At 42.3% G+C, this 14735-nt stretch overlaps 1 protein-coding gene across 1 annotated transcript in view; it reads left to right on the top strand.

Annotated features, from left to right (window-relative positions):
- The first annotated feature begins 5596 nt into the window (after positions 1 to 5596).
- Positions 5597 to 14735, top strand: part of LOC135288995 (Golgi phosphoprotein 3-like) — a 146599-nt gene continuing 137460 nt past the window's right edge. Inside the window, exon 1 of the mRNA XM_064402372.1 lies at positions 5597 to 6067. Coding sequence (XP_064258442.1) covers positions 5852 to 6067 — 216 coding nt within the window. The 5' untranslated portion in view covers positions 5597 to 5851. The remainder of the gene's footprint in view (positions 6068 to 14735) is intronic.

The following is a 14735-nucleotide window of genomic DNA, read 5'->3' as shown; positions in this document are numbered from 1 at the left end:
GTGGATCTTAAAGATGCTTTTTGGGCTTGTCCACTACCTGAGGAGAGCTGAAATATTTTTGCATTTGAATGGGAGGATCCAAAAACTGTGAGAAAGCAGCAACTAAGATGAACAAAGTTACCACAGGGGTTCACTGAATCTCCAAACTTATTTGGGCAAGCTTTAGAAACAATACTACAAGCTTTCTCCACTCCTCCTGGAATACAAATTATCCAATACATGGATGATCTTTTATTATTCAGGGAAACTGAAGTTGAGGATAGGGAAGCTACTATAAAACTTTTGAATTTTCTCGGGGAAAAAGGATTAAGAGTATCAAAAGGGAAACTGTAATTTGTAGAACCAGATGTAAAATATCTTGGACACTTAATAAGTAAGGGTAGCCAGAAACTCAACCCCGAGAGAATTGCAGGAATTTTATCTCTTCCCCCTCCCTCTTCAAAGAGAGAAATCAGAAAACTACTCGGATTATTGGGATATTGTAGATTATGGATAGACAGGTACACACAGACAGTAAAATTTTTGTATGGAAATTTGACAGAGGGAGATGATATAAAGTGGACCAAGGAAGATGATGCTAAATTAGAAGAGTTGAAGTTAAAAGTGGACTCAGTACCAACTTTAAGCTTACCCTTCTTATAAAAACCCTTTCATCTGTCCGTAAATGTGGAAAATGGGGTAGCTCATGGAGTTCTGGTTCAGGAGTGGGGGGGAGTAAAGAGACCAGTAGCTTATTTATCAAAGATGTTGGATCCAGAGAGCCACGGCTGGCCAGTATGTATTCAAGCTATAGCAGCTACTGCAATCCTGGTAGAAGAAAGTCATAAGCTTACTTTTAGAAGTAAACTAGTTGCGTGTACACCTCGTACAGTCCAAGGTGTGTTGAATCAGAGAAAAGAGGAAAAGACAGGGAAAAGAAAAGAAAGTGAGAAGGGAAGGAAGAGAGAAATTGAAGAAGGGGAAGGGATGGTTGGCAGGCTCTGGGATGTTGGAATGTGGAGTGATGATATTTTGGTGCTGGAGGAGGACAGGAGTTTGAGTGCGGTTTCTCTGTGAAAGACAGGGAAGAGTCTTAAAACATGGTTGTTCTGAGGTTGTACAGTGTTGGGAACTCCCCATGTGTGGAGACACGAGGCTTGACTCCATTTTCAGAAGGCTGGTTTATTATATTATGATATATATTATATTAAAATACTACATTAAAACTATACTAAAAGAACAGAGAGAAAAAGATCATCAGAAGTCTAGAAAGAACAAGAATAGAATGCATAACAAAATCTTGTGACTCTCAGAGTCCAATGCAGCTGCATCTGTGATTGGCCATCAATTGAAAACAACCAACATCCACCAATCACAAATGCACCTGTTGCATTCCACAGCAGCAGATAGTTATTGTTTACATTTCTTTCGTGAGGCCCTCAGCTCCTCAGGAGGGAAAAATCCTAGCTAAGGATTTTTCATAAAATATCATGGTGACAGTTCAGTGCTGGACTTGGGTCCAGGAAGGTTTAGCATAACGGGCCCTCCTTGAAGGGAAAAGAGGATATGTTGACTAAGGAAAAAGAATGTCAGGTGCACCTGGGGACACCTGGTTTGGGGTTGTTAACGTTGGGAGGTGTTTGGCCACTCTCGTACAAGCGGCAGGGTCTCAGTGGCTGCGGCTGGAACCAATTCATGGGGGTGACCCAGCACAGTAACTCCCAGCATTCGTCCACCCAGTAGAGGTGGCACAGGCTGCGGTTTGCGTGAGGTGCTGCTGGGGTTGGTGGCTGGCTTGGTTGTGCCAGGGTTCCGGAGGGTGAGGGGTTGCCGTATGCGCTTGCCAGCCCAATGGCAGTGCTGGGCACTGATTGTGCAGGGTTGCCACCCAGGAGCGGACTGGCTCAGTGGTGGAGCTGCTGGGGGCGGCTCCCAGCTTGATGGGGTCCTGAGTCCAGGATGGCAGCCTTGGCCTGGGCAAGTGGGTTGAGAGAGAGAGATAGAGTGAAAGAGAGAGTGAGAGAGAAAGAGTGAGAGAGAGAGAAAGGGAGCTGATGCATGCCCCCAGTGTCCCCACGCTGGTAGCTGTCTGCTGGTTCCCCCCCTGCTAGGGCAGGGTCTGCCCTGGCCAGGGCCCTGCAGTAAAGTGGCAGCAGCAGGGGAAGGGTGAGGGAGAGCGTTGAAAGCACTGCTGTGAAAATGAGGGAGGGGCCAGCGCTAGAGATAAGATCAAGGCAGAGATAGCCTTAATCTCTCGATGTCTCTCCAAACGTCACAAAGTTAGTTTTTTAAAGCAAGATTTCTTTTTCCTTTCTGTTTTCTTGCTGTTAAAAAGAGGAGGATTTTGTTCTGAGGAATGAGTCTGTAAGGCTAAAACAGTTAAGTGTTGCCCAAAGAGTAAATGAACAATAGGCGTGATACATCTCGTATTAAAATTAGCCTGGTCTTTCTTGTTTAACTAATTGTGGCTCACAGAAAGAAGAATTTGCCTCTACAGCTGTTAGCACAGCTGGATACAAGAAGAAGAGGCGGCTGTGGAAAAAGCTTTTTGCTAAACCCAGAAAGTTTTGAGGAAAGCTGATGGTAAAAGTTAATGTAGTATTGTCTTCCTTTTATCAGCATCCCTGTGCTATTAAGAAGTCCTTTCCAGGTACTACTGAAGCAGCAATCTGAACCACGGAAAGAAGGTGAATTCATGCCAGAAAAATCAAAGGACTTGTGAAGAAACTTGAGGAACGGACTATCACATCTAAACCAGGTGATACCGAATTGACTTTCAAATTGTGATAGAACACGGCGTGTTTTGTTCACTAAGGGATTAAAGTAAGATAACAGGAAACAGACTTTCAGCACTTGATAAAACCCACATTGTCCAAAATATGCTTGCCTAACAACTTTTAAGTTTCAGAGAGATAAGCATTGGTACTAAATAAGGAATGGGTCACCCAGAGGAAATCTGAGAAAAAACTACCGGCCTTCATCTAGAGACCACTGGGAGGCAGGATACGACCACCTAGCAACAGAAGAACACATATAGAGAGTACAACTTAAAGGACACGTCGACAGGAAACAATACAGTATAAAAACCGACTGGAAGTGACTGTGGCTGCGGCAGTTGGCGGAGCACAAACTCCCCTGCTGCCCAGCGCTGCTTTGCTTATGCCTTGTTTGCTGTAATCAATAAATTCTTATTTGATTATACCAATAAGGCATGTCCTAATTTATCCTAAAATGGGGACTGGGTGGTAATGGTTTAGGAAGAGCCAAATGATCCAAAAAATGTACAAAGAATCACACCTAATTGGGAAATAAGGCCAAGCATACATTGTTATGAATAGAAAGTTGTATTTTTTTTGAGTTTCAGAGTTAGAAACAAGTCAGACCTCTTTGGTTTTGCTGCCGGAGAGGGGCTCCTTAAATTACCTGTTAATGGCTGGTGATTAACTATTGTTTCCCTGATGCTGGCCGCTTGCCAAGAAGACACCAGGACAGACCCTCCAAGGTAAAGAGAATAGGCAGTGACATCAGAGCCAGTATGCAGATGAGAAATGCATTGCGCCCTGAATTTTTACAGTTTTACAGTTTTTACAAGAAAAACCCCTAAAATCACGAACCAACAAGTGACTTAAGTGACGTCTAAGGATGAGAGCATAGTCCCGTACCTGCTTAGACCCTTTTTGTTTCTCACCCTAACCTGAAAAGATACTGATTAAAGAGACACCCCAGGTTTTTAAACAAACAAACTAGGAATCTACGACTCTCCCGTGAGGACAGAATCCCCAGCTCTGTCTGCAGACCAGCGGACAAAGCTGCATCATCCTCCTTCTCCGTGCCACTCCTGGGAGCAACGGCGGTGTGGGCGCGACCCGTCGATTTCTCCCCACCTGAGCTGATTCTTCTTAATAAAGGCATTAAAAAGGAGAAAGATCTCCTGCCCATTTATTTCAGAGGGAAGGGGCCAATGCTTCCAGGCTGGAGCAGCCTGTCCTTGGCAGACTGCACCCCATGGAAGAGTGACCCACACTGCAGCAGTTTTGGGAGGACTGTCTGCTGTGGGAGGGACTCACATTGCAGCAGTTTTGGGAAGACTGCTCATGAGATTGGAGCCATGTTGAAGATGTTCTGGTGTACTGGCTCCCGTGTGAGGGACCCCATGGTGCAGCAGGGGAAGGACTTATCTCCCTGAGCAGTGGAAGAAAACCTCGGGTGACGAACTGGCCAAAACCTCCATGCCCTGTGTCCCTGAGCTGTTGGTGGGAAGGAGGGAGGGAATAGGGGAAGAAAATGTGTTTTTGAGGGCTTATTTTACTTCTCATTATCCTCTTCTGACTTCGTTAGTAATAAATTCACTTTGCAACTCTAAGCTGAACCTGTTTTGCCCTTGGAGTGTTTTCTCCCAGTCCTTATCTCAACTAATGAACCCTGTGTTTAATTTTTTTTTTTTCTCGCCTCTGCCCAGCTGTGGCAGAGGTGGATGAGCAAGTGACTTTCGTGAGTGTCTGGCATTTGGCCAGTGTCAAACTATGACATTTTAATAAAAAAAAACTAGAAAGATAAAAAAATCAGAATGTCACACACTAAGTGAACTGTGAATAATTGGCAGGCCTCCAAACAGAAGAGGAACAATCAGCAAAAATTTGTGTGAGTGATTCAGATCCTCTTGGGATCAGTTTTGTCTGTCTACTATTCTTTTTTTATCAATGGTCTTGAAGAAGCTATACTGAATTATCACCATGTCACATTAGTGGATTATGCAAGAATTGATGGTGTGAGAAATAATGGAGTGACTTGCAGTGACCTGGAGCTCTAGGTAAACAAGGTACACCTAAATATATATTTATATTTATATAAATATTTTATTTATATCTTAGATACATATTATACATATTATTTTAAAAAATCTATATGCTATCTCAATATGGCCAAACACAATATCTTAATTGTGGACTAAAAAGTACAGGCAATCTTTGAATCTTAAGCACTTTTAATCTTTTATAAAATATGCTACTTAGAAACATATATATGACTCAGTCTTGATAAGTAGTTTTGAGTTTTTTGGCATGCCACGCTCAAAAGGACTCAAGGTTTGAAAAGATGCCTCATTGAGAGCAGAGATGAGGGACTCCATTTACTCAGTTTAAAGACAAGACTGTTGAGAGCTCTGTGTGCTCATCTGAGTTTAGTTGCTGAGTTTATATATACATACATACATACATATATATCTATATATATATAAAAATTTAGTCCTGGGGGCTGCACTAGCAATCAGAATCAGACTTGGGGCAATAAGTGAAATCCAGCAGACTTAAGGTTGTAAATAAAGCACCTAAAAAATTAATTTATGAGAGTGTACTACCCAGCCCCCGGGTTATGCCGCAGCGGACACCGGGTCTCCAGCCCCCCTTCCCCTCCGCCCTGAGCATTGTATTAATCGTACTCCACAGCCCCAGCTAACGATTAGTAATAGTCAATAAGAGCTGGCACTACCCGCACTCCCTAAGTATGAGGGGGCCGCATCCCAGAGGCTCTCCGTCCACAGCTCCGGCCCCGTAAGGGGCTCCTCCCGTCCGCGGCACTTTCCGGTCGTACCCCCCCCCCGCCTGCCACTACCACATCCTCCGCTGACATCAGCCTACGCCGCCATATTGGAAGAGAAGTCACCTCCGCCATCTCGGCCGCAGCAGGCGGGGAACGCTGGCTCCCACTGCCTCGGCCGAATCCTGCTCCCCATGATTCCCCCCGGCCGGCTGTTGCCCCGGTGGGGATAGGGCGGAGACAGGAGCGGCTGCCGTCTCTTCTTCTTTCCCCCTCCCGATCTGTCGCAAAGTTCCTATCCCCGTGGCGGGCCTTTGACCTTCCACCGCCTCCAGCCATGACTTCTTTGACCCAGCGTAGCTCCGGGCTGGTGCAGCGCCGGACAGAGGCCTCCCGCAACGCCGCCGCCGCCACCAAGGAGCGGGAGGCGGGAGGCCACTCTGAGGATGAAGGCCGCCGGGACGAGCCCGGTGACGATGAGAAGGGTGACTCCAAGGAAACACGCCTCACCCTCATGGAAGAGGTGCTGCTCCTGGGTCTCAAGGACCGTGAGGTGCGGCCGGGCGCGCTGAGTAGGGGGTGGCTGACGGGATACCGCTTATTCGGGGGCCTATGGAGGTTGTTGATGGGGAAGGGGAACGTAAGTGGCGCTAGGGCGCGGGTGGGATGGGAGGAAGGATGTTGCTGGGTGAGCGTTGCTGTAGGTTTGGGGCAGAAGCGTTGTGGGGGACGGTGGACTGTTATGTAGCTTAGGCGTAGGGGCGCGTGCTGGAACAGGTTCGGGATTTAGGAGAGGTGGGGAAGGTGATTGGATCTTGAGCGGAAGGAAACCTGTAGATTTTGGATTGCCCTTTGAATGCAGGATTTGCAGAGAGGCTCTAATATTTGTAGCATCTCAAGGAAGGCAGAGTAGGGCTTGGAGGAGGAAGAGGTCCTGGACCCTCTGATACCGTTGGTAGTTGACTTAGAGGCCCTGGTTAGACCTCTAATATTTTTGTACTCTTGTACTTACCTGTAACTAATGTGGAAGGCTTATGTACTCCTATGTATTTTGTCAGACACGACTTTATGGTGCTTATGGGGTTCTCAGGTGCTTTAGTATGCTTAGTGGCCCGTTTTAATAAGACTTTCCAGAGTAATGTTGTGTTAAAAATGTCTTTAAGTTTGGGGAGATATATTTGACAAAAATGGGCCTTGAATAATGAGAAGTTTATCAAAATGAGGAAATGGCATTACTATGTGATTCTTAAATTTTGCTGAATTTATAGCTTAATTAGGTGACATGAAGCTGTTAATAACAGTCATTGAGGAAGGTATACTTCTACTACTGTGCAGGATTTTTTGTTTGATTTGAAAGAGGTAATCAATATAAAAAGCATGCACACTACAGAAAATCCTGTCAATTTAGTTTGATGCAATGTATGGTGAAGCATAAAATACATTTATTTATGTATTATGAGTTTTGCTAAGCAACCTGTTTTTTTTTTTTTGTTGTTTTTGGTGAGAAGTAAACTAATGAAACAGTTCATTGATTTGGGTGGAAGTCTCCTAAAACCCTGTTTGTGAGTGCAGAATAATGGGGGGAAAGCTCCTAAGTTATGTGTTCTTTGACTCTACACTGCATCTAAAATAGATTTGATGGTTGATAAAGAATTGGTTAATTTTCCTAGTTAACATTTGTTTTTTAATGCGTGTTTGTATATCTGTATGTATACTTGCCACAATAGCATATTTTATTTCTCCTTTAGATTGCATATTTTGGGCCATATTCCTGTAATCACTTTTTTTTTTCAGTTGGACCTTGCCACGGCATCCTAACAAAGTCAGTAGCTATTCAGTGTTGTGTTCTTCCGTCTGTTGAACTGAAGGCGTGTGTGCATGCACATTTCTCTTTCTACATACCTGAATAGCTGCATGAAAGTAAATTAAGCATGACAAGACAGATATCTGTCAGGATTACCTAGAAGGTCTTGCCTTGAGGAAGGTGGGATAGACTGGATGATCATTCAGGCTTTCCCCGTCCCCCCCCCATGAGTGTGTGCTAAATCTTCTGAATTTTGCAGGCATTAGGCTCTGAAGATTTCAAGGCAAGGAACAATCTGTCTGCCTAGAAAGAATATATGGTGCAAGCATACCTAGTATATCAAACACTGGGCCTAAAAATCCAGCTTTGCATTGGTGTGCATCAAAATTATAAATCATCCAACACTGCTAAGTGCAACAGTGGCAAACACTGCAGGTAATCTATTTATGTGCATGCAAAATGTAACTGATTACAGTGGCACATATGTTTGTGACTCTCTTGAGATTTTGCAGTTGAGATGTCAGACAAAAGGGATGATAATGTCTCTAGGGGTAGGGATCTTATGTGCACAAACCTTAGCATGCACTATTTCTGTGCTTTGTTAGACATGATTCATTAGTTTGTATTTTGGTTTTGTGTCTGATTGTACTCTTTTTTTCTAACACTATGCAAACAGTTTTGTCTCCATGAGTTAAAATCTCCATGATTTAAATTTTAAAATAAAACTATAGATTAATTTTCAAAGATTTTTTTTTGTTCTCTGTTGTTCTAATGATAAGTTAGCAAAACTTAGGTACTTCATGCATCTGGAAATGCTTTTAATAAAATTTTTACTACTGATAAAATTTATTTCCCATAACATTTGTGTGAGATTTTGTCATGACAGCAAGCAGAGAAAAGTAATATAGGGTCTGTAAAGTATAATTGTGAAACTTCACGAAGTGTAAGGGAAAGGCAAAGAAAAGGCAGTAAATTTAAAGCTGGTAATGTCCTTTCTTTTTATTGCAACAGGATAAAATAATTAGTGTTGAGTTTAAAATAAATAAATAAAATAGTCTGAAGTAGCCTAAGAATATTTCCCTAAAAATAGAATTTTTCTCAGAAAAGTCACTGAGAACTGCATTGATAACTTAGTTTTGAGGGTGGATTTTTTTTTTTGTAATTTCACTTCTAATATTAAACACTGGTGAATATGGCTTAACACTACATAAATTCTATTAAAGAAGCCTTGCATGTAAGGACCTGCCATTAATAATTTTTAAGTGTAAATTGCAGAACCTTTACTCATAGGAGAGAGAGTTTCAGGCAGATTTAGAGACAGTGATGGATTGATTACTTTAGTGTTTCTAGGACACTGTTATATATTAATGTGAATCCTGCTTTCAGGATACTGGAATGGTTGTAACAACCACAGACAAAAGTTTTGTGTTGTTGCTGCAGTATGGGTACAGTCATGCAGTCATGGGAATGTCCAGCTGCCCCAAGACAAACACAGCACACCTCAATCCCATTCTCAATGCTTGAGCAAAATTAACTTTTTTTTTCGTTTGGCTTAATTAAATGGTAGTTTATGTATGTGGACTGGTTGCTTTTTTTTTTTTTTCACCAATGGTTCTTTCATTTGTATATTCTGTATATATATAACTGTTTCTGTATTTCGAGGTCAAGATAGGTTTTAAGGGGTATGTGCTAAAATATGTTCATGACAGATCTGGTGTCCTTAGAGGAACAGGAGTACTGGAACAAAAGGAGCATCTATAATTTATTTGGAAACCCTTCAGAAACATGATTGGGAAAGGGAATCATGTTCCTCTATTTAGAATAGAGCAATAGCCTGTTGCTATAGTAATAAAAAATACTGAAACAAAATACTTTGCTGTGTTAGGTTAAAAATAATATTCCAGTAGGACCAATCAAAGTCATAGCAAAAGGGAAGTTATTCTGTAGAACTACTGAAGCTTCTGAGGTCACCTCTCCCAAAATAAGGAAGTGGTAAATATTGTTAGCTGATTTACAAATGACAGCTGAGATGAGTACAGGTCACTCTTTTCATTACAGTTCTTTCAGACATCTTGTAACTCAGTCCCGTTGAAAACTGAGAGATTGCTAGGTTCTTTGGAGCTGTCGCTCCATTTAAGTTTTTTATACATGTAGGGGGTTTTATGGTGGGTTTGTTGTTTGCTTTTTTGTGTGTTTTTGTTTTGGGTTGTTTTTTTTTTTTTTAATTCTCATTCAGTTCAAGTTGGGAACCTATTAAAATACAGTAATGCAAAGAGCTGATCTTGTCCTCTTAACAATGTGCCACAACTAAGCAAATTGAAGCAGCTATAGAGACACAACACCTTCTGTAGTTCAGATAATTATATTGAGTAAGATAAAATACTTATTTGATCTGTAATTAATTCCTTATTTGCTGAAAGAAAACTCACATAACATTCACTGAAATAATTGTCATGTGCTGTAGTCTGCTGCAACAGTAAATATTTTTAGTTTTATTAACACTTTCATTGGTGAAAATTAAAATGTCCTTCCTAAGAGTGAAGTAATGTTAATTCACTTTGATACAGAAATTGTCTTGGACCTTAGCTACTCATGTTTGGCTTTTAGAAACTTCTTTTATTGCTGAAGATTTAGTGCTACAGCATAGTTTTTTGTCATGTGAAGGTCTCTAGTTTATGATACTTTTCATTGTATTGAAATATGTTATTAGGGAGCTAGTTTGCCTGCTTCAGATGTGCTGTTTTGTGTTGATCAGATTAATTCTAAAATGTAGTTTCTTTATTCTTACAAAATCAGAGTAGCTGGATTTCTTACTGAATTTAATATTTTAATCCTAAAGAGATTTTTTTGGAAAGGTGAAATATTAATTTTTAAAATATTCAAAATATGAGTGGTATTTTCCCTGATTTTAAGATTTGCCTTTATTTAATTCATATTAGTATTCAGAAATCTGTGATTTTTTTTTGCCTGTGTAACAAATGAGTTTTCAGAAGGCATCTTTGTATCTTTTTTTTTCTCTTCCTCCTCTCTTCCCTCCCTCCCTCCCTCCCTCCCTCCCTCCCTCCCCTTAAGAAAGTTTTGGCAACAGCCTGAATGTCAACTCAAAAGCTCCCAAGATTTTTTAAAAATTTCTGAGACAAATGAGTGAAACATGAAGAGGCATCTACTGGGAATTTGCATTTCAGTTGAAGAATGATGTATGGATGTGTTGAAACTTTGACAAAGGCATGCTTTATCTCAAATCTTAAAATCGTTTAGGTTGGAAAAGTCTTCTAAGATCATAGAGTCTAACCATTAAACTAACACTGCCAAGTCCACCACTAAAGCATGTCCCTAAGTCCCACATCTACATGTCTTAAATACCTCCGGGGTGGTGATTTGACCACTTCCCATGGCAAAATGTTCAGGGCCTAATAACAACAAAGTATGGAATGTCTGTGATGAAAATTTTTTTCTTTTATAGTTCAGGCCTTTTTGGTCCTTTTTTTAAATTTCATGTCCATACCTAGATTACAGGCTAGCAGAAGGTAGGAGGTATGTGCTACAAGATGCAGTGAAGTGCCTCTTTACTGTGATGCTGAGTAAATCCTGCTTTTGTGCTCTTTGGAGAACAACATGCTGATTTGGAAGCAGCACTTTGGATACAAGATGACTTTGTGTTGAAATGGTGTTTATATTTCATGGTTCTGTATGCAGCTAATGTGGTTATCTAGCATGGCTAATCTGTAACCTGCATTATCTATTTGTGGATAACTGAGTATAGTCTAGTCCCTTCTTTCATGTCAAGCTGTCTGGTGTAGGATCTCCTTTATTGATCTTCTGCAAAGGTCTCAGTGACAGCATCTTCTGACAAACTGGGCAAAAGTAGCTGTTTATATAAGGTACAGGAGTTTTAGAAATTGTCCAATAGTAAGGGTCAAAAGGAAAGTGACCTATAGTCTTATAGAGAGATAAGCAAGGGTCCGAAGGCAGAAGAGGGGCTTCTAAGGTCCAGTCATCATGACTAGGCATTTCTTATCTTAGGCTGCTGACCACCAGGGAGGCCTTGCAGGCCCTGTGCCTGCTACATTTCTGTGAAGAACTTCTTCCTAATGTCAAACCTAAACCTCCCTGGGCACAGCTTAAGATTGTGTCCTCTTGTCCTGTTGCTGGTTGCCTGGGGAGAAGAGACTGACCCTCACCTGGCTACAACCTCCTTTCAGGGAGTTGTAGAGAGTGATAAGGTACTTCCTCTGCTCCATCATGGCGTCCCTCCCGTGGGAAGCAGTCTTCCATTAACTTCTCCAACATGAGTCATTCCCAAGAACTACAGTTCTTCATTAATTGCTCCAACATAGGTCCCTTTCTACAGCACCATCCTTCAGGCACAGCCTGCTCCAGCATGGGTCCTGCACAGGGTCACAAGTCCTGCCAGCATCCTGCTCCAGCACGGGCTTTCCATGGGGTCACAGTCTCCTTCAGGCATCCACCTGCTCTGGCATGGGTCTCCATGGGCTGCAGGTAGATCTCTGCATCCCCATGGTGCTACAGGGGCACAGCTGCTTCACCATGGTCTTCACAACAGGCTGCAGGGGAATCTCAGCTCTTGTACCTGTAGTGTGGTAATCACATATCCTCTGAACAGAGAGAGACATAGCTGTCCCAGGATTTTCCTGGGAAGCTGTGAGAAAGCTCAGAGAAAGAATTCAAACAATTATCATCTCTCTTTCTGTAACTGTTGTTTATAGATATGATTCTCCAGAGTGTGCTATTCATAGTTCACCAATAGTGTGAGAGAAGATTCCTAAAGGCCAATCAGGTCTTAGGTCCACCATTGTTTCTATAAGAACTGTAGATTTCTACGAATAAAGTGCCTTTTCATGCCTTCTGATGATGGAGTCTCTGTATCACCTTTGGCTGTCCCTGATACCCCTTTGGTGATAATTGGTGACCCCTCGTGTGGGTGAACACACTGCCTTGATTTTTTGATGACTCTTCTGAAGTGTGTGCAAACATTGGCCTGACATTGCTGACCCCTTCAAGGGTACAGACAAACTCGGGTGACTATTACTTTCCCCAGCCATGTGTCTGGCACGAACTGGAGACCATCTGGATCTCTCCGTCAGAGGAACTCAAGCTGACCTCCAGCGTTCCCTGCAAGATTGGATGCCTTCTGCCCTCCCAGAGAGATAACTGTGGTCTTCCTGGAGAAGACTTGTCCCTTTGGGACTGCGGACATCGTCTAGCCTAAGAGCTGGAAGGGGACAGACCAGGTGTTCCTTAAAAATGGGGAACCAACTTTTCAGAGATGAACAAACAATCGTTTCCGCGTGGAGGAATCTGATAATTCCTCTGAGATTCACTGTCTGATGAAGCCCTCTGCGATCTGCTGGCCTGGGCCAAAAATCACGGTTTCGAAGCAGATCTGGGAGCTGCCTTTGATTCAGAGACTTGGGAATGTCTCGGTGATTGTTTACTAGCGGCAGTCACAACAGGGGATACAGTCGAAAGGACTTTACTGCCTCCCTGGAGATGCATTTCTAAAGCCCTTTGATGCAAGCCCCCAGGAAACAGAAAAGTGACAAAGCCAACGTGTTTTTCGCCTTTGATGGCTCCAGGAACTGTGTCCCGATCGACTCGGACGGACCATCCCATTCCATTTCTGCCAGCTCCCACTCTCCCCGCATCGAGAGCGGCGGCAGGAGTGCCATCGCACTCACTGGCATTTCCGGCATTCCCTGGTGGGCTCGTCCCTGCTGCAGGCCGCCCTGCTGCGGCCGCTGGTGGCGCCCACCCCCGCTCCAGACGGAACAGCCGGTGTTCCTTTGTTTCGACCGGCCCCGAGCCAACCGCCGCCACCCCCAGCTCCGCAACCTGCTTGGCTGCGAGAAACCGCTGGGGTGCCTTTGCCAAACTTGGTTCCACTCCACTCGGCTGCACCGGTGTTTCCTGCTTTGCAGATTGCTTGGCCACACCAGATGACACCTTTAGCAGTGGCAGCAGCAGAGACAGAGTTGTTCCTTTCTCATATACTCACTCTGCTCTACTCTGGACTCAATTAATTCTGTGCAATAATTTTTTCACCTTCTTAAATATGTTATCACACAGACATTGCTACCACCTCTGATGGGTTTGGCCTTGGCCAGTGACAGATCTGTCTTGGAGCCGGCTGGCATTGCCTCTGTCAGACATGAAGGAAGCTTCCAGCAGCTTCTCAGAGAAGCCACCCCTGTAGCCCCTCTGCTCCAAAAACCTGGCTGCTCAATCCAGCCATTCTAATCTGTCATCAATGAATGTTGCAGTGAAGGTTTTCCTTTTTCTCTTCCATCATTATTTTTTTTGTTTGCATTTTTCCTCAATTTCTTATGTTTAGTTTTTCTGGTGAAAAGACTTTTAATTGGCTCTTACTAGAGTTTAAGGTGCTTTATATGCTTGCAGTCTGTGATACATGAAGGGACAAGACCCACCAGCAGAGAGAGAGTGAATCTGAGATTTTATTCAGAAGGAACAGTATATATATCTTTACTCCTAAGAGTCTTTTTTTTTTTGGTTACAGATTACAGGTGTAATCACAGTTCTACAAGAAATCTGTCCTTTTGACATTTTCCATTGTTCCTTCCAAAGCCATGGTAAAGGAGTGTGATGAGTGTATAGTTCTATGTCTATGTAGAAGTAGAAACTCATTTGTCCAGTTCTGTCTCAGGTACAGCTGTCCAGAGATATGCTGCTGGTGCTGGTGCTGCTCTCTGTTTAACTCTTTCCTTACACCAACACCTGTTTCTTCAACAGCAGCCTGTCTAAGGTTACTTAAATAGCTGAATCAGAGCTTTATAGAAATCTGTATAAGGAACTAGTTAAGGAGGAACAAATGCTGCTTGGCTGTACAACAGGATCTAAGGGCTTCCAATTATTAGAATATATATGCAGTTAGTTCTAGTATTGACCAACTTTTCTATTTATCATTGAGAACTTGGAATAGTTTGTGGGTTGGAGTTTCTGTTTCTGGGTTTTTGTTTTTGTTTCTTTGTTCTTGTGTTTTGGGAGGGCTTTTTTGTGTTCTTTTTCACAAGATCTGTTTGCTTATTTTTATGTTGAAGCTTCTTGCTTGAAGAATAAAGTTAGGTAAACATTAAAAAAGCATACCTTATTTCTTATATAAGAAAATTCTGCTCTGAAAAAGGACATGGTTGAAGTTTTTACTATTGGCTTGAAAAGTCTGGTATCAGATTTGTTAGACAAAGATTTTATAAAATAGTCTCAAATTAAGCATATATGGTATCAATCTTGATGACTTTCACTCCCTTCAAGAGATTCAGAAATTGTATTAGTTATTCCTTATAGAATGATGATATTTCTAAATAAAATACTATCTTTTAAAAGGTTTTTTTTTTTTAATTTAAAGAATACATAAACTTATTACAGTAACAGTTATTGACTG

Source organism: Passer domesticus, chromosome W (assembly GCF_036417665.1).
Source record: "Passer domesticus isolate bPasDom1 chromosome W, bPasDom1.hap1, whole genome shotgun sequence".
NCBI classification, from domain to species: Eukaryota; Metazoa; Chordata; class Aves; order Passeriformes; family Passeridae; genus Passer; species Passer domesticus.
The sequence above is the reverse complement of the archived record's forward strand: the minus strand, read 5'-3'. Positions and strand labels throughout refer to the sequence as shown.